This window comes from Equus quagga, chromosome 20 (assembly GCF_021613505.1).
Source record: "Equus quagga isolate Etosha38 chromosome 20, UCLA_HA_Equagga_1.0, whole genome shotgun sequence".
Lineage (NCBI taxonomy): Eukaryota > Metazoa > Chordata > Mammalia > Perissodactyla > Equidae > Equus > Equus quagga.
This window is the reverse complement of record NC_060286.1, coordinates 18,184,124-18,209,604: the sequence shown is the minus strand read 5'-3', so window position 1 is coordinate 18,209,604 and position 25,481 is coordinate 18,184,124. Positions and strand designations below refer to the sequence as shown.

Genomic DNA, 25,481 nt, shown 5'->3' with positions numbered 1-25,481 from the left:
TGGAAAAAGCAAAAAGCCTTTACATTGAGCCTCTGCCAGGAGTCCTGAGAGCCTAGCCTCTACTTGGGGGCTTGCATGCCTGAGCACCCCAGTCCCTCAGTTGCTCACTGCCTTCCTTTGGGGGAGATGGGAAGAGAAGCAGAGAGGTGACAAGTGATTGGCCTGCTCTGTGATCTTGTACAAGTCACTTAACCTCTCTGAACCTCAGTGTTCTCATTCATAAAACAAGAGGGACGAAACTCTATCACACACAGGGTTGTTAAGTAGGCTGTGTGTGGGGACGTGCTTTGAGAATTGTCAAGACGGTACTGTCACAGCAGATGCTAAATCTGAGAGCCTGGGCTTTGCTTTGGTGGAGGTGGTTTCCCTGGCTCCTCCATTCACTTTTTACAATCACAGAATCATGGAGTTTTAACTGGAAGGGATTTCAAGAGGTCATCTGGTCCTGTCCTCTGGCATAATTATCTTTATTTTGCAGATAAGGCTGTTTTAAGTGGTCATTACTTTGACATATCTGTCATATCATGGTGCAAATAAGCCCTTTTCCTCCTGGGTGAAGTGTGACCTCCAGATGCACACAGGTGCTCCGGGTGGAAGGGAACAGGAAGGTCATGCCCCTTAGGAGCAAGGGTGAGTTTTCCGAGGTTTTGAAGTGGTCTCTCTCATCCACTCCCCAGGGGCAGCGGTCCTTGCCCTGAAGGCTCAGAGAGCTGGGAGAATCACCTTCTGCTGCCCCTCCCCTTCTCCCTAAGAAAGCAGGGGATGCACCTGCTTCTCAGGACTGGCCACAGCAGGAAAGGGGCTGCCAGGACACACTGTATTCTTCTGGGGTTTTTCCGTCAAAGGAAAATCTCTTTGACCCATCTTGGAAAAAAAAAAACAAAACACAACAACAAATGGAAGGAACCAGGAACATCAGGGCTCCCTCCGCTGGCCTTTCTCCTGGCCCTGGGACCTCACTGAATGTGGGGGCCAGCAAGAACCTCCTGAGCAGCAGAAATGTTTCCCACCAGACCAGCAAAGAGGCATCGGGGGAATTGTAGGAAAGGTAGGGGACATGTGTGCATGCTGTGAAAAGCTGCTCCAACTCTGGCCTCAGTCGCTAGAATTAAACCCAAGAGCTTTTCATCACCTAAGTAATTGAGATGTGGGTCTTTTATAGGGGCTGGGGCCAGTTTCTCAGTAACGTTTATACCAGTAGGATGCTGGCAAGCCAAAAAGTGAAACTTGGGGAGACTGTTAATTAAGTGCCTTGGAGAGGATTGTGCATGATTTACCGTATCCAAAACCAGAGTTTTCTTTATGGAAGAAAGCGACTTGTGTCCTCCCCAACATCACACACACACTTTCCTGGCAGGCACGATGGGTTTCCAAACATTTCGTCACCGTCTCTTCCTGACCTTGGTGTGAAAGGAACGAGCCGCGTGGCCTGTTGGTTCCAGCAAGGCCATCGGGGGCGCCGGCCTGGGCTGGGGGAGGGTGGCGACCGCCTCAAGGAGTGGAGGTGAGGTCTACTGGAAATCCCCAGCCCGGGCAGCCGCCGGAGGTTTAAAGACGCCTTCCCCGGCCTTATTTGGTCGCAGGAAGTGGGCGGCGCCGGGCCTGCTGGCGGAGAGGCCGACCCGAGACAGTTGTGCTGATGAAGTGGTAGAGCTGGTTTCTGCTCGCCGCCGTGCCGCGCGCGCCGGCCCGCCGCTGGGTGCTCCGCGCTCCCAGCCCCGAGTTGTGCAATCCTTTGTAGCACGCCAGAGTCCTCCTCCTTCGCTGTTGCCTCTCGCCCTCTCTCTCTCCCTCTTTTTTTTTCAAGCTGTGAGCTCAACCGATGAGTCAGAGCAGTGCAATCCTGACACTGCATCGCAGGACTGGGGGTGACACGAAGGGAGGGAGAGCGATCGCGAGGCGGACACCACTGGCGCGGGGTGCGCCGAGGCTCCTGCACCGCGAGTGAGGGGTGACAGCCCGCGCGTCCCTCCCGGGCCCTGCCAGCAAACTTCCCAGCCTCGGGAGGCGCAGGCTGGCGGAAGCATTGCGAGCGCCGCGGGGAGGCGGCGGCGGCGCCTGTTTGTTTTTAAAATCGAGGAGTGCGTGCAGGCGGCTGGAGTCTGGGAGGCGACTGAAGGCGGCGGCCCACAGCGGAAGGGGGACAGCCGATGCCAGAGCTCGGGCAGGAGCGGGGTAAGTGGGGCTGCCTGGTCGGCGGCCGAGGCCTGCACGCGGCGAGGCGCAGCCCGCTGTGGCGGCGGCGGCCAGGGGACCCCGGACTGCGCGCAAGCGGTGGCGGCTCGGCGCGCGGGCTGCAGCTTTGCAGGCGCGGCCCGGAGCGGGGGCGCTGGGCGGCTGGGGGCGCCGCGCGGCAACTTCTGCGGCCTGGGCGGCTGGGGGAGTGTGTGCGGGTTTGCGTGAGTTTGCCGCCCCTCAATCCGCCCCGCCGCGGCCCGCGACCCCAGCCCGCAGCTGCGTGTGCAGCGCCAGCCCGCCGTGTTTGTGCAACTACGCAGCTCGCGCGCGGCCCCCGCCCACCCGGGCGCGGCCCCGGCAGGAAAACCCTCCCAACCAGCCAGGCCCGCGGTGGCGGCGGCTCGGGAATACGGCTGCTCTTCCTCCGTTTGAGCGAAGCGTGGTGTCCGCAGCGACCGGCTTGCGTGACTGAGTCCAGGCCCGGAGACTCGAGGAGGGGCTCCCGAAATGCAGGAACTTGGCATGGGAGCCCCTTCCCCTTTTCTTTCCAGTGTGCACGGCACAGTGGACACGGAAACTGTGTCCGCCCTGGGAGTTTGGGGGACAGAGGTGCAGGAGTGGCAGGGAACTGGGGCAAGTGCAGGAGAGGCCTAAGCTGGAGCGTTTAGGGCGAACGGGCCGGCCTCACCCCGCGCACCCGGAGTGCTGGCGCGCCTCGGACCTGTCAGCCTGCCCGCCCCCGCGCGTCCGAGCCGCTGCGGCCTGCCGAGCTCTCCCCGCGCTGGCTGCACCGTGTGCCTGTCCGGAACTCGGGAGCCCGGGTTTTGTTTGGATTCTGCATATGGCCGGCTTGGTGGAGGAAGCCATATCCCCCTCCCAGGTCACACATACAGGAGCGTGTGCACCAGGTGGCCCCTCTGAGGGTCCCCGCCTATGTCTCTGGGTATGGGCCTGGTGCTGCTCTGGGGCTTTCAAGCTTCAGCCCCGAGGGAGGCAGGCCTGGAGGAGGTACCTGCCACCCAAAGTGGAGGCCACTGGGTGTTCCAGCCCAGCCTCCAGAGCCAGCGGCTGGAAGGATGAAAACGGAAGTTCCTCGCCCCATTTAAAACTTTGTTGGTCACAACTTCGGTGGCTACTTCCTGCTTCCACCGTACCACATCGGACCTGTGTGCCGGCCAGTGGAGCCTCGCTCGGGGCCAGCGGGATCAGGGGAGAGCTGGCTGGCTCTGGCTGACTATGGAGGCCACCATGGCACGTGCGTGCAGGGGATCCCTGTTGGCAGTTGTGGCTGTGGGGAGGGGAGATCTGGCTTGTTCCAGCAGGGGGAGCCTGGCCTGGTGGCCGCCTGGAGGTTTCTCCTCTCTCCTTGTTCCTGCAGCTTCAGGATTGAGGCTGGAAGCCTGGTGAAGGTGGAAGAAGTGCAGCTCTGGGGGAAGCCTCTCCTGCCTTGTGGGCCCCAGGCTGAGGAGAGGAAACCACCTGTCTGGCTCCAGAACCTCCCAGGGATGGTGTGGCACCTGCCCCTTTAGAATCAGAGAAATGCATGCTCTCCACAGCCTATTAGATGGCTTCAGGTCGAAGGGGAAAGGAGAAACCTTCCCAGGTTGAGAATTTATGGGTCGTCTTTTCCTACTGCTCCGGATAGTGAATAATAGGAGTGTAAACATTCAATTACTGTGATAAACCATCTCATTGCATGGCCCTGGCCCAGTCTCCACTCTAATTGGATTGGCCTCTGGCTGGTTACTCTGGTCTGAGTAGCTCCCAGGGGACAAGGGATGAAGGACCTGGAGGGCGACCCCTCACCCCCAGACCATGCAGCTTGCTCTGGGACAGCCAGCCCACTGCCAGTGTGGCCTCTCCAAGCTCGGGGCAGAACCCCCCTTCCCCTGGCTCTGTCAGCCCCTCACCCCACCCTAGGAAAGAGTACTGTGGAGTGTCCATGGGGTGAGAGTTCAACTTTTAAATGTGGGATTTAAAAATAGCCTGAGTGTTTAGCCCTGTGGGCTGCTGCTTTTAATAAATGGGGAAAAAGAAAAAAGACAATATGCAATTACAGATTCAGTTGAGGGCCTCCTGTGGTTATAGAACCCAGGGAAGAGCTGCCCAGTGGACCCAAGGCCTCTGGGTCCCTAAGTGGGAGAAGGATTGGTGGGGGGGGGGGGGGGGCATGGGGTATAGTGTCCTGGAAGGGGAATGGGCCCAGTCCAGGAATCTTTGGCCTTGCTAGCCCCTTTCCTGCAGGTGGATCTCCCAGAAGGAAACCTTGCTCACGGGGGAGTTGGGACGGCCACAAGTAGCTGGGAGATTCCTGCTTCTCCTAGTCCTGTTTCAAGTGCCAGTTCTTTTGAGAAACGTTAGGTGCCTTCTGGACTCATTTCCACCTTATGTAGTCACTTGTGTACATACTGTAGTGTGGTGGTCAAAAACACCAACTGGGAGCCAGAGTCTCCATACATCCCTCAGGGAGATGCAAAGAGTTAATAGAGTATTATTGTATCCTGCGCTCCAGTGTGTGCTCTGGATTGTTCCCACAGTGCCCAGCATGTAGTAGGTGTTTAGTATATGTTAATTGAACAAATGAATGAAAAGTCTCCATCAAAAAAATGTGGACTTAGCATGTGGTGGGCTGAGTGAGTCCTGCTGCTGGGACTCATACTGCACCATTGGTTTCAAAAGGGTCAGGCATGAGTGATTCTGATGCTGGTGAACCCAGTTTCCTGGCTCTGCCCTATGTCTGCCATTCTGGGAGCATATGCCAGTCATCCTGACCCCAACAGGACCTCAGGGTGGAAGAGCGTGGAGCCTCCTGCCTGGCAATCTCCTAACCTGGGCATTTCCTTTGGCCAGGCCAGTTGGCACCCTTCCTGTGTGTATGCACCCATCAGTAGAGAAGCAGCCCGGGGGCTCCCTTCTTCCCTGACTCACCATAGGCTGCAGGAAATTCAGCCAGTGGTCGCCTTCCATTGGAGGGGTTGCTTCTGCGTGGGAGCGCTCTGTGTGGGACTGAACTAAAGAAACTGCACTCTGGGCTGGAGCTAGGTGGAGTGTGCTGAGGTCCCCAGTTCTTACTTAAGGGACCTGCATTTGCATTCGAGGCAACATTCAGGATACCGTGAGACCGTGAGCTCATTTTGTGAATCAGAAGCATTACAGCATAACTTCGGTGTTGGAAACTGCTATTTGGAATCCAGATCATCCTCCCTCCACCCCCAACACACACACACTTACAGGGGCTCTCACAGTCACACACTTGGGAACAATCACAGTTAGTAGGGCATCTATTCAGATTACAGAGCCATCAAGCAAAACTTGTCCACACCCACTTCCTCTCTCACACTCAGAACACCATTCCTGGATGGTGTGTGGTCAGTAATCCGAGCAGTGACTCTGAAGCAAGTCTGGCTGGTGCACAGGAACGAGGCCTGGGCAGACCTGGGTTCGTATTCCAGCTTCTCCACTTGCTGTGTGGCTCTAGGCATTGCTTAACTTCCTGAGCCTCAGTCTCCTCACCTGTAAAATGGGGATGATAATAATATTTCATACAGTGGCTGTGAAGTTAAACAAGATCTTGCATGCAAAGTGACTGGCACATACCAGTCTGTAGGTACCCAACAGATGCAAGTCGGGCTCCCGTTTGCCTGTTGCTCCTCCCAGAGAAGAGGAAATGAAGAGTGTCCTGCTTGTGGGAGGAGGGCACCCTTCCAAGCCACTGGGGCTTATGTAAATGAAGCTCATTTTCTAACTCCCTGGGCACAACTGTGTGATCCACTCCTGCCTAGAGGAGCCCGGGCCCTGGTTGCTGTGCGCCTTTGCAATGGATTCTGTCCCTACAGCCGAAAGTTAAGGGCTCAGCTTCCCAGAGATCAGCCTGTGCTCTCTGGAGCCTACCCGCCTGCCCGCCCAGGCCTCAGGCCGAACTGCTCACGTGGGTGGCAGGAAGGCTGCTTTCTCAGCCAAGGAAAAAGTCCCCTTGTCTTTGCTTCACCTGAAGCCTCCCAGGGTGAGCTCAGTGGAGAGTTGGGTGGAGCTAGGGGTGGGAGCTGTCGCTCTAAAGAGCACTTTGGCTCTCTCTCCCATGGGGGTGGGCGGGGGGGCGCGCACACCAAGCTATTATATAAGAAGAAAGTTGCCACATGTCAGAAAAGACCTAGGGTTTTGCTGGGGTGGGGGTGGGGGTCTCCCTGAGGGACGTGATTGCAGGCTGTGGTTTGCCGGGGCTGGTGGGGAGGAGAGGGGCTGGGAGCCCAAGGCTTCCCTGGCAGCGGTTCTTGCGCTCGTTCTTCCTGGAACATAGCCTGGTGCTGTGGCCAGCCAGGGAAGGTGCTCCCTGTTCCCTCTGCCTTTCTCTCCAGCCGCAGGGAGCTCGTGGTGAGAGCGTTATTTTTTCCAGGCAGTGCTTCTTCCAAGACTCTCAGGAAGGGGGAGGGGAGCAGCCAGGGCAAGGTTTGTCCAGGCCAGAGCTTGGAGAGAGGGAAGTATACCAGGCTTGCAGCCAGAAGGGGGTTCCCTCTGAGACTACCCAACTTCTCTTGGGGAAATGGGGTCCAGAGAGGAAGGAAAATGGTGAGGGATTTCGATTCCCAGCTTTTCCCAGCAGTTGGGCAGACAGAGTCTCCAGTCTAGCCTGCTGTTGCCAGAATTTGCCAATTTCTTGGAGGGGAAGGTCCCAGAGCTCAGAAAGGAGCTCAGAAACGCTTCTGTGATAACTTGCAACCCTGGGAGTGCATGTAAGCTGGCCTTTCTCTCCTTTCTTCCTCCTCCTCCTTCTCCCAGCCTTCTGGCAGCTCCTGGGGCATGCACCTGGCTGTGGCCCAGATCCCCCCCTCCCCAGACCTTGCTTTGTCTGACCTCCCCAGCTGGCCCTAGGTCACAGTTCTGGGCTCTCCTGCTCCCAGGAGTCATCTCAGAGCTGGAAAACACTTTGGGACATCTCCCAACTCCTGCATTTTCAGATAGGGAAGCTAAGAGGCAGTGAGTTCCTTGAGGTTCCTGCAGATGATCTCCACTTTCACCTTGGGAGGGTGGCAAGAGGAGCTGCTCCTGTGTGCCGCCCCTGGTCCCTGCCCCTCCCTATTGGGAAGTTAGGAGGACTGCTTCAGTGCAGGAAGAGCCCAGAGGAACACTGTCTGGCCCCTGGGTGTGGCTCGGGCCTCAGCTGGCTCCATAGTTATTTATTTGTCTGTTTGTGTGTGTGTGAGTGAGTTTTGTGGTCGGGAGACTGGATCTGAGTGAAAGCAGAAGTACCCACGCTATGTCAGCTATGCAGCGCGCAGATTGGACTGTACAGACACAGTCGGGAGAGGAAGAAAGGGGGCAGAGGCCCCTCTGCACGGTGGTTGCTGGGGCTCTTTTTGTCCCTGCAGCAGGGCCTGCACACTTGAGCGTAAACAGCCCTTCCATGTTGCTAGCAGCTGCCTTTCCTTGCTGGCTTTGGGCAGAAGAGCTGCCAAAAATAACCAGGCGGGCACTTCCACTTGTGGGGCGTTCACTGTCGTGGCCTCAGGTCAGGCTTGCTCGCTCCCTGCAGGCCCTGGTGCCTCTTGCGTCCCTGCTCATACTTCCTGTGCCCCCCACCCCCCACCTCCCTCAGGTAATGGCACGTTCCCTTTTATTGCTCTTCTTAGGGTGAGCCCAGGAGGGTGGAGGCTCCAATTATGGGCCTGGAAGCTCTGCTGGGTATTATCTGCTGCCTCTTGTCCCACCGTGTCCCTGCAGGCCCGCTGGCACAGCTGAGTCCAGGGGAGGCCTGTGCTGGGTGTGCTCCTCCTGGTTTCCTAGGCCAGACGCCCTGCCTGCCTGCGGAGACCGACGCTGTTGCTGGGACTGCTAGTCTCCTTGTTCTGTTCCTGCCTGGCCAGCCCTGTGCTCAGCCAGCTGTGCAACTGGAAGAGTCAGACCATGCGATTCTCCTCCAGGTGCTGCAGACTGATTGTGATGCTACTCCTGCCCAGCAAGGGGGAAAGGAAATCACATTGGCTGAGCCCCTACTTTGTGCCAGGCACTTCTCATATATATTAACCTCATTTAATCCCACAATAACTATGAGATGAAGACATTGTGCCTATTTACCGATAGGGAGGCTGAGGCCCACAGAGAGGCTGGTGATTGGAGTAGCCAGGACACATTGCCAGACGCTAAAGCCCTGTCTGTTTTTACCACGCAGCTCACACGCTTCTCCAGGCTATTTTCAATTGTACAGGGAACAATGTTTGACCCTTGGCACGAAGTGCTGATGGTAGGAATTCAGGCACCATTAGATTGGTTGATAGGGGAGCTATTTGGGGCTGGGAAGGGTAGGGAAGACCCCACTGAGCCTCCCCTCTCCAAACACGTCACGGGGCAGCCAGAAGCCCAGCCTGAGCCACGAGGCCCTGCCGTGGAGGGCAGTAGGCACATGGGGGTCAGCTGTGTGGGGCGATTGCTGGGAGAGTCACTCATGCATGGAAGGAGTAGAAAGGCTTAGTTTAGGCCTCCTGGAGACCTTCCGAGTGTCTCCTCCTCCCCCGACATCCCAGCCTCTGTGATTCTGAGAACAGCTCTGAGACTATAGGCTGGGGTAGGTGGGACCTTGGGTCTCCCTTCCTGGCTGCTGAGTCTGACCCCAGGGCCCATCATTCCAGCTGGCTTGGCCCAGGTCCCAGAGAGCCTGGTTGGTGTGTTGTGTACTTGGGGCTTGGGCTGGATGCTGTACTGGTGCCTGGTGCCAAAGGCCTCTGGGTGTATTTCAGGAACAATAAAGAATAAATCAACACAGGAGAAAAGGCCCTGGAGCAGCTGCACAGAGATTGAAGAAATGCAAGGAATGTGTGAGCATTTGGCAGAGGCCCTGGATCTTGACCAGGGCCTGAGAAAGGGTGTGCCACTGCCTGGATGGCTGGGCTGGTGAGGTAGGCTGCTTTTTGCCCATTCTGCAGCCCATCTAGGAGGCCCAGGCAGCCATGCTGAGACCCTTCTCTGCTGGCAGCAAGGTTTTGTGCTTCTTGGTCACCAGCAGGTATTGGGGAGCCATATCATCCTGATTCTTTCATTCTAAACCAGTAAGATGCCCCTCCCTCCCCAGCCATCAGGTAGGTCTTGGACCTTTCTGGAGCTGGCTAGGCAGGAGAGCCTGGGCTGATGAAGACACCACACGGTAGACCCCCCTGTTCCACCTCCTTACCCAGAAGGAGATGAGCCAAATGTCACCCTGGCAGTGCCAGGTCTGAGGGAGTGCTGAGTGTGAGAACATCCACTTGAGAGGCCCTGAGCATGGCTCTGCCCGAGTATCAGCCATGTGTCCTTGGGTAAGTCACTTTATCTCTCAGGGCTTCAGTTTCATCAGTCATGAAATAGAGATTTGGACCAACGATCTTTGGAGTGAGTGGGCACTATCTGTCTCTCGTATTCAGGGTGTGCAATGAACAGACTTTATTTAGGAATTTAAGTTCTTGAGAAGAAACTCTTCTGAGAGCCCCATGCAGAATGGTGGGTTGCTATGGCTGGGGCTGATGCTCAAGCCCTGGGTGGGGGCCATTGGCACTAGTAGGAACCCAAGCATGGAGCTGACTTGACCCAGACTTTAGGGTGCCAAAGGAAGGCACAGGAGCCTGGGCCCCCTGGGGATTTGGGGCATCTGACAAGCAGGGGAGAGTCAAGGCTTTTATTTTTAAAGAACTGTTGGCCAACCGTGGGTGTGGGGTTGGAGAGTGTGGGAGGGGTGTGGCTTCCTCTTGAGCAGATGTGAACCTTCCACAGGTTGGCCCAGTGGGGGTAATCACCATTAGCCTCTTCATCTTCAAAGCCCTTACCTCCCAGGCCCTTCTCACCCACTTTACCTGACCAGCCACACTTCCAGAACATCACAGTGGTTTTCAGGCCTGCTGAAGCCACTCTCCAGGGAGATGATGTGAGTAGCCCAGAGGTTGCTGCCGTCCATCCCAGACAGCCTGGTCTGGCACCCAAGCAGGAGGCTGAGCCTGAAGCCCTGGGGAGGAAGTTCACAGAAAGGGCTCTAGCTTCCAGAGCCTTGCCTCTATAGTCCTGTGACCTCAGGCAAGTGATTTGACCCCTCACATCTTCAGGTTCCTCACTGAGAAAGGGGGAGAGTAATAATACCTACCTGGTGAGGATTAACCAGGATCATGTGTGTGGGGGGTGTTGCACTGTGCTTGGCACATAGGCACACCCTTAGGAAATGTTAGTGGTGGTGATGATGGTGAAAGAGAAAGCCTTATTTTTGTGATGGGATTTCACTTTGGCTTCAAGCTCTGCCTTGCCAAAAGGTGGGACCTGCCTAAATGGAGGGAGGAAGCATTCTTCCTGGAGTCCTTGATTCTGGGCCCTGCTCTGCTCCTGGCTGTGTATCTGCTCCTGGCTGTGTATCTGCAAGCAAGTTCCTTTCCTTCTCTGGGCTGCTTTGTGGAGTGAGGAACTGGACCAAGTGAACACTGACATCCCTTGATATTTGGAATCTGTTCAGCTTCCCCAGCAGGGCCCTGCTTTGCTGGTTGGCTCTGAAGAGAGGCTCAAGGTACCTTTCTCCCTGTGGTGTGGGGGCTCTTAGTCTGGAGTCCTGGACTCTGCTCCAGGGTCCTGCTGACCCTGCAGCTCCCAGCTCACCTCTGCAGTCCCCTCACCCCAAAACCCTGTGGGCTCTCCCAGCTTCCAGGGGGTTTTACGGATGCCCTCAATCCTGAGGAGAGCCTGTTTCTGGCAGACTGGGACTGGGATTATTTCTTGCGAGAGTGTGATATACTATACTTTATTTGGGAAAGTCCCCAGGAAAAGCAGCAGCTCTAAGAGGGAACCTGAGGAAAGGGAGGGCCCCACACCTGGTTTTGTGGGATTCTCACATGTAGCATTCCATCTGAGGCCCAGCACAAGTGTAGATTTGGGATTTTTCTGGGAGAATGATGGAAAGACTAAGCATTTGAATCTTGCTTCTACCACTTAAACAGCAGAAGTTTCCCTCTGTAGAATGGGGGCAATAAGATGCCTGGATGGGAAGTTTGTAAGCATGGCTTAGGGTATGTCGAGTCCCTGGCATGGGGGAAGTGCTCTATGAATGTTTGCTTCCTTCTTTTGGGAAGGATCTGCCTCTTGGACATTCTGTAGACTGGCTGGGGGAGTGAAAATATTTGCCTGTGGCCATTTTCCCAGGGAGAAGGGGAGGGCTGCATAAGAAGCTGTTACAGCCCCAAAGGCTTCTCCCTCCCCCAGCTGTTTTAATTCTGGGATCAAGCGTGGGGTCAGGTTCAGTGTGTGTCCACTTTGGGGGATGGGAGAAGAGCTACCCAGGGATTTGCAAAAGTGTGAGATCTGCAGCTTCCTAGGGCTGTGCAGAAGGTGTGGAGAACACTTCTGAGTAAGGAGGGAGTGGCTCTTCTGAGCTGTGAGAACTTGACAAGTTACTTCTACCCTTCATTTCCTGTAAATTCCCCAAATTTCCTTTTGTTATCGATTTCTAATTTTATCTCATTTTGATTGGAGAACATACTTCGTATGATTTCAACCCTTTTCAAAGTACAGAGACTTGTTTTACGGCATAAGTTATGATCTGTCCTGGAGAACGTTCTGTGTGCTCTTGAGAAGAATGCGTATTCTGCTGTTGTTGGGTGGAGTGTTCTGTAGATGTCTCTTAGGTCCAGTTGCAAGTCTTTTATTTCTTTGTTGATCTTCCATTCAGTTGTTCTGTCCATTTTTGAAAATGTAGTGTTGAAGTCTCCAGCTATTATTGTATAATTGTCTATCTTTCCCTTCAGTTCTGACAGTTTTGCTTCATGTGTTTTGGGGGCTCTGTTGTTAGGTGCATCTATGTTTATAATTGTAATCTCCTGTGGATGGATGGACATTTTTATCGTTATAAAATGTCCTTCTTTGTCTCTAATGAGAATTTTTGTCTTAAAGTCTATTTTGTCTAATATTAGCATAGCCCTTCCAGCTCTCTTTTGGTTACTGTTTGCATGGTGTATCTTTTTCCAGCCTTTTACTTTCAAGCTATTTGTGTCTTTGAATCTAAAGAGTGTATCTTTTGTAAACAGCATATAGTTGTATGGTGTTTTTTTAACTCATTTTCCCAACCTCTGCCTTTTAATTGGAGTGTTTAATCTATTTATATTTAAAGTAATTATTGATAAGGTGGGATTTCTGTCTGCCATTTTGCTGTTTGATTTCTGTCTGTCTTATATCCTTTTTGTTTCTCTGTTACTCCGTTACTCTTTTGTGTTAGATAGATACTTTGGAGCATACCGTTCCTGACCTGTAAAATGAGACAAGAGTGAGGGTTAAATGAGATGTTGCCTGCAATGCCCTCAGTACAGTGCTGGGCAAACAGTAAGTGCACAGTAAACATGGACACTCAGTTGGCCTCAGGCAGCCCTAGGGCTAGCTGAGAACAAAGTCCACCCAGGGCTCATGGGACCCCTCATGCCTCCTGGGCAGGGCACAGCACTCTGGCAGGTGGCTCTTTTGGGGAGTGAGGAGCAGTAGGTCCTTGGAAACTGCACTGTGCCAGGCCCTGACCCTCTAGCCTCTCTCCTGCTCCAGTGCCTGGGCACCACCTGGGCTGCTTATGAAGCACTGCAGATTTCCCACCTCCATTCCCCCAACCCTCTTACCAGACCCATGAACTAACCTCTCAGGGTGGGTTTGAGAACCACCTCTCAACATAGACAGGCAGCAGGCGTGACAGAGACTGGATTTAGAGTCGGCAGGCTTGGATTCGAATCCTGACTGCTCACTTGTGACCCCAGGCTGTGACCTGAAACAAAATACTTTTCAGAGCCAACCTTTCCTCATTTCTCAGATGGGAATAAGCGGTTATACAAGTAAGCAGTGCTCACACACACAGGGCATGTGGGCACTGCTAGTGGCTGCTATTTCATGTGCCAGTTGCTCATTACAAAGGTGGTTCCCGGACACAGGCCTTGTCCCCCCGCCCCTCTCTGGGCTCCCAAGTTCCTCAAAGGCAGGAACCAGTGAGTGGTGGCTCCTGGACCAGATATCTGGTTACTTGACAACCAGTTCACTGCCCTCTCCATTGGGCCACACTGTCTCTAGGCCCTGCTTCTCCTAGTCTTGGTGTAGAAGGAGAAGGGAATTGAAGAAGCAATATGGGATAGTGGTTAACACTGAGTAAGAGCATGAAGATTCAGAAAGGGTGAGAACAGTCTGTGCCAGAGGGCTGCCTGGAGGAGGTAAGCCTTGAAGGAAGGCAGGTTGTCCGAGTGGAGGCAGGGCTTCCAGGCAGAGGGAACAGCTCCAGCAGAGGCTCAAAGTCAGGGAACTCTCCTCAGGGTCACCTGTTCCCAGCATGTATCTCTAGCCCCAGCACAGGCCACCTTGTGTTATAATCACCGTGTGTTTCTGTTTTTCCCCCACTGGAGTGGGGGATCTCTGCGGGTAGGGAGAGACTGTGCCCTGTCTCCTGTGTCTCCCCAGAGCCTGACTTGTAGCCAGTGCTCAGCAATTGCTTGTCGAGTGGATGAAGGGGCAGTGGGCAGACCTGCAGGGCTGCCAAGGGTATGTGTGTGGTAGGGGAAGGAGGCAAGACGAGGCCTTGTTAAGGGAAGCCCCCCGTGAGTGGCCTCCTCTGTATATTGGCCGGGGGCTCAGGCACAGACTCCAGAGAACCCTGCCCTTGACCTCCCCAGTGAGCCAGGCCTTTCCAGAAGGGGAGGGAGATGGAGCAGCATCTGGTGGCGTGAGCCCCATAGGGCATAGAGAGGGTTGTGAGGAGACTGAGAGCCCAGTGGCCCCCATGAGGCCCTCTGCAGAGGTTCAGTCACTTAAGGGCCTGGCTGCGGGGACAGTGGCTGCATCTCTTCTGGAGAGAGCCTAAACCTACCCCCCTGGGGTTCCTGAGCCCTGTTGGAAGGGGTTTTCCTGGGCTGCCTGTGATCCTTGTGGCCTTGCCTGGGAGGGAGGCAGCCAGTGTCCCCTGCCCCCAGGGTGAGTGGAAGCTGAGACTGGAGGCTCGATCTTTCTTGGCTCTGTGTTTTCTCTCTGCCTCAGCTTCCCCCCTATAAAATGGACCCTGTTATCCTGCCTTCTCATGGACATCTTGGCTTCCTGTGGACATCCTGGGGTTGTTTGTGGGGCAGTGGGGGAGGGAGACGATAAAGGTAGATGACTGAAAGGAGCCCTGAGAGCGCCTCATGAGGAAAGGATCCCCCTCTCACATGTATCCCTTTGAAAGCATCCAGAGTGGGCAGTTTTACAGTCCAAGCTCCACTGCAGCCAGCTTACACCCTGGCCAAGCCCTCTGAGCCTGACCAGCTTGATGGGACTCGTGACTCCCTGGCCATTGACCTGGCCTCTGCATTTCAGAGCTGAAGTTCAATCTGGAGAAGTGATAATCTGGGGACTCTCTGGACTGGGGGTGGGTACGTCATAAGGGCTGCTTTCTCACGTCCCTGGGGAAGTGACACTTGTGGGACGCAGGTCCTCGTCTCTGTTGTTGGTGTCTCCTTCCTTATTGGTTTTATGGATCCCTTGAGAACAGGACTCATGTGTTGGAGAAATGGGCCCTTCAGCCTAGGTATGCATTCCCAGTTAGAGGCGGGAATACAGCATTGCAGACAATTGTCTTGTGTCCAGAGGAAAGGTTTATCTAGGGCCTGGGCAACTCTAGCTGGCCCAATATGGCAGTTCCAGGCCACTTGCCCAGTCTGTCTGTTGCCAAAGGCCCCAGGGTATCTGAGAGAGAGCTTTTCAGAATGTGAGCCTGGACTGGAGGGCCAGCAGGGCCATGATGGTCTCCCCAAGGGAGGGCCCCTTGTCACTGACCCCTGGCATCCTAGCCAGACACTTTGGTGTCTTGAGGCCCGGCCTAGTCATGTTAGGGCATGAGGTAGACAGATCCACAGGCTCATGTCCCTGGCCATGGTCTAGGCAGGGATGGGAAACCTTGAGGGAAGAAAAATGGGGCAAGGGTCAACGGCAGGGCTGGCACTTTCTCAGTTAGCCTGTATGTGGTATGGGGCAGCGAATGACAGTCAAGGGGCAAGCGGCTTGAGAGACAGCAATTAGAGAAGGATTCATGTTCGTCTTGGTTGGAGAGGGCGTAGGGCCATTTATGGGGGGGCTTAGGAGGCTGGGCCTTTTCACTTCGTCTCAGCGTTGTGAGGAGCTCTGCTGTGCATCAGGAAGAAAGACTGGAAGTTAGGGCTGGGCCGGAACCCAGGGTGGACACGCCGGTCGTGAGCAGGGCCCTGCCCAGGCATGGCTCTGACTCACCTTGGGTGCAGTCTTGAATGAGCATCCCAAGAGGCAGATACAAGCCAAGTGCCAAGGTACAACGGTGTGCACACTCTGCCCCAAGGAGCTTGCTATCTGTTGGGGGCAAAGAAATAGGCACTTGGAATTTAGTGTGCTGAGCGCGGTGGTGGGGTTTCGGAGGGATTCTGGGCTCATCATGCAGTTCCTGGCTCAGCCTTGGGGTGAGGGGAAACTTCCCAAAGGAAGCAGTGTCTAGGACCTGAAGGATGAGTAGGATTTGGCCAGAAGAAAAGGCGGAAAGGTACCGCCTGGTCAAAGACCTAGAAGCAAGCAGGAAGTGAATGATGGCTTAAGCATGGAGTGTTGAGAGAGGTGGCAGGAGCCAAAGTCTGCAGGGACTTGTGGGCAGGATAGGGAGTTTAGACTTTGTGCTAAGATAGCATCTTTAGTGCTCAGGGAACTGGCTGGCCTAGAGATTCAGGGTTTTGTTGGATGCCATATTTAGGTCTATTTTGCCTTGGGGTGGAGATGCAGGAGCTCTGACTCCCCGTCTTCCTAATGCTGAGTTTGTGGGGCTGAGGTGGCCCAGGTAAGAGCAGAAGTTTGGAGCATTAGCCTTCAAGGGTCAGGGGCTCCTTCAGTCGACTCCCATCCCCAAGTCAGAACTGATCCCCTGCGGCCACTGGGACAAAGCTGAGCACCTCCTTCCTGGCCTGTGTAACCTTGAATCACAATAGTCTTGTCGTTCAGATGGCCGCACTAAATGCCCCAAGCTTGGGAGTGGTCCTGGTCCCCTCAAGTGGTCTTGCCCTAGCCCCATTGCCCAGTGGTGAGGGCTCACTGGACTCTCCTAGCCAATGGTGGGCGTGTGGCTGGGCTGCTGATGGCAGATGGGAGCAATATGTCTTCGAGTTGCCATCCTTGGAGGGCACCGTGTCACCACCAGCACAGAACACCCTAAAGCCTTTCTAGCACCTTCCCTCATGTATCTGCAAAACACATATGTGGGTTCATCACTGTTTTCTTTTCTTAGTGCATGTGACTTCCCTCTGTAGAGAGAAAGTGCTTCTCACTCTCCATCCTCCTGAAAGGGACCCATTCTCATGGGTCCCTGGCCACTGAGATCGGACCCTTGCCTTGTCCTCTGCCCAGGGGTATCTATGGTCTGGTCAGGGCTTGGTTGTAGCAGTGAGGCACCTGGAGGAAGGGAAGAGGGAATAGAGCCGTGACAGACAGTCGAACAGACTGATAGAGTGGGTTGCAGTGTCTGGGGCCCCGTGGTGACTGTGGGTTTCCTTTTCAGTGTTCCTGCGTGTGTCGTCAGAGGCCCTGCAGCTGGGTCCCAGGGGTGAGCTGCCTGCAGGAGTTCCTCATTGTACCCTCTTCCCTGCAACCTCGGGGAGTTGGCCCATAGGTCGGCAGCCTTCGGAAAAGATGGCTTCCTTCCTCTTCCTCACCGTGAGGAAGGCCCGGCTGACTTCCACCTCAGGGACAGAGGAGTGAGGTTGGGGCAGACGAAATGGGAGGAAGTGGCTCAGTCCTGGCCACAGTTGCAGGCTGTGAGGTACAAGTGGGGTATGAGAGCTGGAAGTCCCACCTGCAGCAACCAGAACTGAGGTGGGGGTGGGCTTGCAGGGACTGGAGAGTCTGGGCCTGGAGGGTGGGGCCAAAGCGGCCATTGTGGTCTCAGGCCTCTCTGCTGGTGGACCTCAAACAACTGCTGGCCCCCCTGTAGGGAGACCCCTTCCCTTCCTGTAGGACCGGGGGTCTCAGCTGTACTGGGGGAGAATAGGAGAGGTTTACCTGCCAACTGTCCAGACAGGGGTAAGGGACTCCTCAGCGCCAGAAGGTAGGGATATGTGTCCAGCAAATCCTTGCTCTGAGATGGTAGGAGCGTGCTGTGGAAGGGAAAGTGTGCAGAGAGGGACACCTGGTGTCTTAGTGGCGTGTCTTAGGGATAAAGAATAAGGGCTTGGTCTTACAGTCAGTCAGACTACGTTCAAGTCCTGTCTCTGCAATATAATTACTGTGTGACCATTAGGAAGTGACCTCGCCTCTCTGAGCCTCATGTAGCTCACCTGTAAAATGGAGGTTAAAATAACAATGCCTCATGCTGCCTTATAAGGCTGTTGTGGGAATTAAATGTACGCAGAGCACTTAGGACCTGCGTGGCATAGGTCCATTATTATTATTGTTATTACTACTACTACTACAACTTTGTGCCCTGCTGCCTTTGTGTGTCCCGTCCCCTCGCTCCCCCAGGGTTCCCCACTCTTCCACTCTTTTCCCCATCCCCCCAGATAATGACCTTTCTTCTCTGAGAGTCCCAAGTCTGGGTGTCTGTGCTCTTAGCACTCTTAGCCTTCCAGTAGGGGTGACAGGGCGGCCTCTGCAGAAGCTTCTGGAGCAGTTCAGCCTCCCCAGAATCGGCCCCCTTGATTTCTTCTAAGCAAATCCCTGGCCCAGCTTTGGAAATCTACTGTGGTGTCCTGAGCATAGCCCTCCTTGATGTGCAGGGTTGGGGGGGGGGGGGGGGGGGAGGCAGACTAGCTGAGCCTAGCCCTTCCCGACCTGACCAAACTGCTGCAGGTGAGCCAGCTGGGGAGTGGGGACCAGGGACAGGAGCGGCCCTGCCCTGGAGCCCTATTCACAGGCTCCACCCATCTCTCCTGACCCTGTGTACAGCGCCGGCCCTCCTCTAGGCGCTGATGGCCATCCATGGGCCCGCCCGGGTACCCTCCTTCAGGAGCACACCAGTGTGTGCGCCCAGGCCTTTGCCACGTGGGCCTTCCCTTCCCCCAGGCTCCAAGCCTGTGTTGCGGTTCACCAGTCCACAGGGCTGCGATGGGGGCGGAGGCGGGACGGGGGGGGCGGGGGGGGCGGGGGGGGGGGGTCTGTGTAGTGTCGGAGGAGGGGAGGCTCAAGTACACGTGAGCGCCTGAGGGGCTCCCAGCCCCCTGGAGGCACGTGGACCTGCCTGCTCCCCCTCGGCCCCCTCCTCTCCCCTCCCCTCGCGCATGTTCTTCCTTCCTCTGTCTTGCTTCTGCAGACGCACTTCTAATTCGTTCATGCTGATTGGAGAGGCAGAGCCCCAAGCCTGTAGCTGGGACAGTCCCACCCTGCAGCTCCACAATGGCGCCCAGGGTTATTTTCAATCTGGGGGCTGGCTTTTGGGTCTCTGCGCTGAATTGGGTTGGCTGTCAGGGAGTGAGAATTTACAAGCAAGAGAAAGGGGTTTGTTCAGAAGGTGGTTTCCATGGCCCCCAGCACTCCCCTTCGTGCGGGACCGGGGTGACTTGGACGCCCTCCTGGTCTCGCTCCCTCCCCCAGCTTCCAAGTGTGAAGACAAAGCGGGTGCCAGCGGGAGAGTCTGTCTGTCTCACTCACTTCGGGGCCAGAGCAGAGGAAGGAAATGGAGGAGGAAGTTCCTCCCCTGCTGGGCGCTGGGTGAAAGTGGGAGGCAGGCCGGGGGTCTGAGTGAGTCACGGCAGCCCCGGAGAGGGAGGGGCTGGCAGCTGCGGAAGCCTGCAGAGGGCGATAGCACTGCAGCCTCCCTGGGGCCAGGGCATCGCTGGGGTAGCCAGGGCTTGTGCCGAGAGCCTGCCGGTACTGCCTAGCCCCAGCCCTCCTCGGCTCTCTCGGCGGTTTCCTGGGAACTCCTGACCTGGAACGTCTAGGGTCTGAGGTCAGCCTGGACCTGCAGATTCATTCGCCGGGGCTTCCTGAGCTCTCGTCTCCTCCCCTTCCCTCCCCTCCCCTCCCCTCCCCTGTCTTCCCCCTCCTAGCCTGACTGGTTCAGGATCAGAATCAGCGTGGGGAAGAGGTGGGCCATGTAGCTCCCACCCTCACCAGCTTCCTGGGGAGGATTAAAAAAACCCCTCTCTTTGAAAATACATGCAAATTATACATGCGAGTTATAACTGACATGTAAGTAATAAAAACGCATGTAAGTTGTAAAGTCCTGGTCCCGATTCTGTCCTGTAGCAGGATAAATAGAGCGACCTGTTGTTGTTTTTTTAATCAAGTTGGAAAATAAACACAGAAACACTGAGCACTCTAGTCACGCCATGTCATGGAGAAACCTTCGGACCTGGGTTCTAGCAGTCTCCACCCCCAGCATCGGAGCTGTACTATTCCTTCTCTTGGGATGCCAGGAGCTCTTTGGCAGAGAGGAGGGTGGGTGGGGACTGCTGACCAGCTACCCGGCTGGATCCTGCCTCCAGCCCACCAGGGCTGCAAAACAGGTTCTGTGCTAGTTTGGGGAAGACTCTGGGAGCCACAGTCCCACCCAGCAGCTCCTCCCAGGGGTGGCGCTAGGAGTGCATACACCCTCGTGGGGCGTCACCTACATGTCTCAGTGCAAAGGAAGTGAGCCTAGCCCTGGGCCCTGGACTCTGCAGGGCCTGGTGGGGCTCCTGACCCTCAGCGCACATTTGGGAGTGATCCTGTTCTCTCCGCTTGCTGTCTGAGATGTGCTTGGAGTGTCAAAGGAGTGTTGGCTAAATAAAGCTCCTTCTGGGTCTGGTGGGGAGGCTGTTGCCTGGACAGATGTGAGAGGACCAGGCCTGGCTGCCCAAGGAGCTGAGGACTGGTTTAAGAGGAGAAGGGAGCCCAGCATGGGCTTTGTCATCCCTTTTCCCAGCATGACCGCAGGGGCTGGGGCTGGATTTCAGCCCCTGCTGCCCCCTTAGGTGGTGCGTTTGTGCAATGCACGCATTACACAACCAAACACAGCCATCCTGGAGCCTAACCTGGATGGTGAGGTGGTGGGACAAGAGGAGAGTCACAGAGCACCCCAGGAGATGCTGCTGCCTTCTGGTAACTCCCCCAGGGTCCTGGCTCCTGCCTCACCAATGCTGCTCTGTGATCTGTGGCTTGTCCCTGTGAGGCAGTCGAACCGCAAAGCCTTAGAGGCCCTTCCCTCACACTCGTGCTGACATCTGGGGCATCGTGGGAGGCTCTGGCTGACGCTCTTGCTATTCTTCTGTCTGCAGACTCCAGGGCCTTGCGAGCATCATGAACTTGGAAGAGTAGACGAGCCCAAGAGCCTTCAGGGCAAAGGAAGGAAGAGCCAGCAGTTCTTTCTCCCTGTGCCTGGCCGGTCATCCAGCATTTTCCTCTGCCCCTGCTCTGCCTCCTCTGGCTCCTGGACTAGGGCCGGGCTTCCAGCAGGACCTTCCCCCAGGGGATGGGCAACTGGTGAATTAGGTCTCACTGCCAGGGCCACACCATGAACCTCCAGGCCCAGCCCAAGGCTCAGAACAGGCGGAAGCGTTGCCTCTTTGGGGACCAGGAACAAGCTCCCAAGGAGCAGCCCCCACCGCTGCAGGCCCCACAGCAGCCCCCGGCCCCTCCACAGTCCACCAGGGTGAAGGAGGAGACTTACTTTGGGCACGAGGGGCCGGCAGGGGTCGCCCCTGCCTCCCAGCCTGTGGAACTGCCCCCTCCCAGCAGCCTGGCCCTGCTGAACTCTGTGGTGTATGGGTCTGAGCGGACCACGGCGGCCATGTTGTCCCAGCAGGTGGGCTCAGTCAAGTGGCCCAACTCTGTGATGGCTCCAGGGCGGGGCCCGGAGCGTGGAGTGGGTGGAGGCGTCAGTGACAGTGGCTGGCAGCAGCAGCCGGGCCAGCCTCCGCCCCACTCAACATGGAACCGCCACAGCCTGCCCCTCTACAGTGGACCCAAGGGGAGCCCTCATCCTGGCATGGGGGTCTCTACCTACTATAACCACCCTGAGGCACTGAAGCGGGAGAAAGGAGGGGGACCGCAGGTGGACCGCTATGGAAACGCTGTTCGCCCAATGATGCCGCAGAAGGTGCAGTTGGAGGTGGGGCGGCCCCAGGCACCCCTGAACTCTTTCCATGTGGCCAAGAAGCCCCCAAACCAGACGCTGCCCCTGCAACCCTTCCAGCTGGCATTCGGCCACCAGGTGAACCGGCAGGTCTTCCGGCAGGGCCCACCGCCCCCCAACCCTGTTGCTGCCTTCCCGCCACAGAAGCAGCAACAGCAGCAGCAGCAGCAACAGGCAGCCCTGCCCCAGATGCAGCTCTTCGAGAACTTCTACCCCATGCAGCAGCCGCCCTCTCAGCAGCCCCAGGACTTTGGCCTGCAGCCGGCCGGGCCACTAGGGCAGTCCCACCTGGCTCACCACAGCATGGCACCCTACCCCTTCCCCCCCAACCCTGATATGAACCCAGAACTGCGCAAGGCCCTCCTGCAGGAGTCCGCCCCGCAGCCTGTGCTACCTCAGGCCCAGATCCCCTTCCCCCGCCGCTCCCGCCGCCTTTCTAAGGAGGGCGTCCTGCCTTCCACCGCCCTGGATGGGGCTGGCACCCAACCTGGGCAGGAGCCCGCCAGCAACCTGTTCCTACATCACTGGCCCCTGCAGCAGCCACCAGCCGGCCCCCTGGGGCAGCCCCATCCCGAAGCTCTGGGATTCCCGCTGGAGCTGAGGGAGTCACAGTTGCTGCCTGACGGGGAGAGACTGGCACCCAATGGTCGGGAGGCTCCTGCCATGAGCAACGAGGAAGGCATGCGGGCGGTGGGCACGGGGGAGTGTGGGCAGGTGCTACGGGGCGGGGTGATCCAGAGCACACGACGGAGGCGCCGGGCGTCCCAGGAGGCCAATTTGCTGACCCTGGCCCAGAAGGCAGTGGAGCTGGCCTCACTACAGAACACAAAGGTGAGAGTGGTGTGGGGTGGGGGCCAGCCCTGGCAGAGGGCAGGATGAGCCGTGTCTGGGGCCAGGGGAGAGTGAGTGGCTCCAGGTCCATCAGGGCAGTTTTCTCACTTCATGGAAGGAAGTGAAAGAACCCATTCATTTCAGAGAGTTCTGAACTCCCTGCATGCAAAGAATCTCTACATAGTTGCATCCACACCTGAAGGGAAGATGAGATTTACACGCATGCAGCGTTGCGGGCAGGAAAGTGCAATACACCATTGTGGGTTGGCTTTTTCATTTGGGACTTGAAGGGTTGGGTGGAAAAGGAGGTGAAACCATTTCCAGATCTGGTATGTTCGAAGACAAGAGTGTGGTAGTGATTGCACAGGTGACTATGTTTGTCAAAATGGATTGAACTGTAATTAAGAATAGGTCATTTGTTATGTGTAAATTATACTGCGGTAAAGTTGATTTAAAAGAAAATAACAATGGGGGAGAAGATTGAACAGAATTTGAGGTCCTATGTTGTACTCGGAGTTGCCTATATTTGTTTGATATATAGTTTGATCACAAGCAATTTATTATCAAACTCTATGAGAGGGATGCTTCATTTATCCTCTTTTGCTGCTAAAGAAACTGAGACCCAAGTGAGATTTCCCAAAGTCACAAAGCTGGGATAGAAGCCTAGGAGGCTGTAGAATTTGACTTCACTCCAGCCAGTTTCCAGTGGGGAAATAGATTCAAAGACCAGCTTGACCTTGTGCAGATTCTTTGCTTTTTTTTGCAGAGATATGTTTTGAATATATTTAGATGCTATTTCACGTGCCACTCACTGTGCAGGCCAAACAAAATACATCTATAAACCACTTGTGGCCTGAGATGGCCGCCTGGGGACCTCTGCTCTAGGCCAGGATGGGAGGACCTGTCATGAAGGAGATTATGAAGAGTGTTTGGGAATGTGGTGGGAGAAAAGGTGGTCAGGGAAAGGCCAGGTTGTCAAAAACCATTGGGAGCCATAATGGGTGTTTGAGAACCTGAATCAAATGGGACTAGGGGTCCTGGACCAGTAAATCAGGACTTATCTTCTAAACGTCGCCTCCATTCCCCCTCCCTCTCCTTCTCCAGGATGCCAGTGGCTCTGAGGAGAAGCGGAAAAGTGTATTAGCTTCAACTACCAAGTGTGGAGTGGAGTTTTCTGAGCCTTCCTTAGCTGCCAAGCGAGCACGAGAGGACAGTGGGATGGTACCCCTCATCATCCCAGTGTCTGTGCCTGTGAGGACTGTGGACCCAACCGAGGCAGCTCAAGCTGGAGGTGTTGATGAGAATGGGAAGGGCTCTGAACAGAATCCCACTGAACACAAGCCGTCGGTCATCGTCACCCGCAGGCGGTCCACCCGTATCCCCGGGACTGATGCCACCGCTCAGGTATGACAGGCTTCCCATGCAAACAACGCCAGTACCCCTGGGGACCTAGTGCACTATGGGAAAAAGGAGTACGTGCCAGTGTAGGAGGGATTCGAGCAACCCATGGGGATACTGTTTAGATTTTCCAAACCAAACTTCTGGACAAATGCGCTTATGGGGGACAATGAGGCAGTTTTATACTTGAAACTGGGACTGTCTAGGAAAATCTAGGATATATGAATCTCTTTCATTTCAGGTCAGCAAATTTTGATTGAGCCTCTAATATGCGTCAGGCCTTGTGCCAGGCACTAGGACGTAGAGACGTTTGCTTGTTCTGTCAATACACACACATGTATGTTGGAATCTCCCACTAGGACTGAGGTTTTGTTTATTTCTTCTTTTAGTTTCGTTTTATACATTTGATGCAGTGTTGCTAGTTGCATACTCATTTAGAACTGGATTAGACACTTTATCCTTATGAAGTGTTTCTTTTTATCTTTAGTTATCTTTTTGCCTTTTAAATTCCACTTTGTCAAATACTTAACTTTCTTTTGGTTAGTGTTGGGTGGGGGGATGGGATATGTATCTTTTCCATCTTTTTACTTTCAGCCTTTCTGTATCCCTCTACTTAAGGTGTATCCTTCAAGTGACATATAATTGAGGTTTGTTATTATCTGTTCTAACAACCTTCGTCTTTAAATTAGAACATTGATACATTTGCATTTAATGTAATTACTGATATACTTGGGTTTAAATCTGCCATCTTCTGTTTGCTTTCTGTTTATCCATCCTGCCTTCTGTGTTCCTTTTCTTTCTTTTTTGTTTTCTTTTGGATTGTTTGGGTTTGTTATTCCATTTCCTCTCCTTATTAATTTATTAGTTATGTATTTATTGCTCTTTTAGGGATTACCCTAGCAGTGTTTCTTACCTGGATTTCTATGAGAGAAGTAAGCTCTACAGAAAGGGACTCAATTGACTATTTTCTCCATTCTCTGAAGAATGGTACATAGCTAGTGCCATTCTAGATGCATAGGAGAAAAGTTAACTCATTATATACAGTGAATGCCTTATGATGTTAGGGCTCAATTTTCGGGTTGAGAAGGGCTACTAGGGATTGAAACATGAATTCTTGGCTTATTGAAATCTAATATAAGTTGAGTACTTTACCTCTTCCTGGACAATGCAAAGGTTTTTGCAACACTTTACCTCCATTTTCCACCGATCCCTAACTTGTAGAATTAGTGACATGTATTTTCATTCTTTATATATTTGGCATCAACAGAACATTATAACATTGTTTTGTTGAGTTGTTCATTTTAGATTTAGTCAAATACTTACTGTTTTTCTTCCTTTTCATTTCTTCCCATATCTCGAAGGTTCCATCTCAGATCATTTATAATATTGCTGCTTAAAGAACAGCCCTTAGAATTTCCTTTAGTGTGGGTCTGTTCGTGATAAATTTTATTAGTCCTTGATTATCTGAAAATATTTTTACTTCATCTTCATTTTTGAAGGATAACTGCTGAGTGGGGAATTCCATGTTGGTAGTTATTTTCTTTTGGCACTTTAAAGATATTGTTCCATTGTCTTCAGGCTTCCATTGTAGTTTCAGTGTTGAGAAATCGCTATAAGCCATATTGTTGCTCCTTTGAACGTAAGGTGTCTTTTTCTCTTGTTGCTTTTAAGTTTTGTTTTGTTTTTTGGTCATTGGTTTCCAGCAGTTTGGCTTTTATACCTAAATATGGTTTTCTTTGTTTTCTGTTTAGAGTTTGTGGTGCTTCTTGATTATTTCTTCTGGCTCATTTTCTCTCTCTTCTCCTTCTGGGACTCCAGTTACACATTCTTTAGAGCTTTCTGCCGTATTCTCTATTTTGTCTGTCATGCGTTTTTCTATATTTTCCATTTTTTTCTCAGTCTGATCTTTCTTTCTTTCTCATTCTGATCTTTTCAGACTCTTTGTCTGTGTCTACTATGTTGTTAAGCTCATTCATGAGTTCTTAATTATTTTACTTTTCAGTTACTGAATTTTCATTTGGTT

General features: G+C 54.2%; 1 protein-coding gene across 3 annotated transcripts in view; it reads left to right on the top strand.

Annotated features, from left to right (window-relative positions):
• Positions 1 to 25,481, top strand: part of MIDEAS (mitotic deacetylase associated SANT domain protein) — a 65,760-nt gene that overhangs the window by 22,906 nt on the left and 17,373 nt on the right. The window contains exons 1-3 of one of the 3 annotated variants that reach the window (XM_046647159.1): positions 1,682 to 2,175; positions 20,373 to 22,060; positions 23,165 to 23,464. In XM_046647159.1, coding sequence (XP_046503115.1) covers positions 20,609 to 22,060; positions 23,165 to 23,464 — 1,752 coding nt within the window. In that variant the 5' untranslated portion in view covers positions 1,682 to 2,175; positions 20,373 to 20,608. Of the gene's footprint in view, positions 1 to 1,681; positions 2,176 to 20,372; positions 22,061 to 23,164; positions 23,465 to 25,481 lie in introns of those variants that run through there. The other 2 variants (XM_046647156.1, XM_046647158.1) reach the window with 2 other exon arrangements.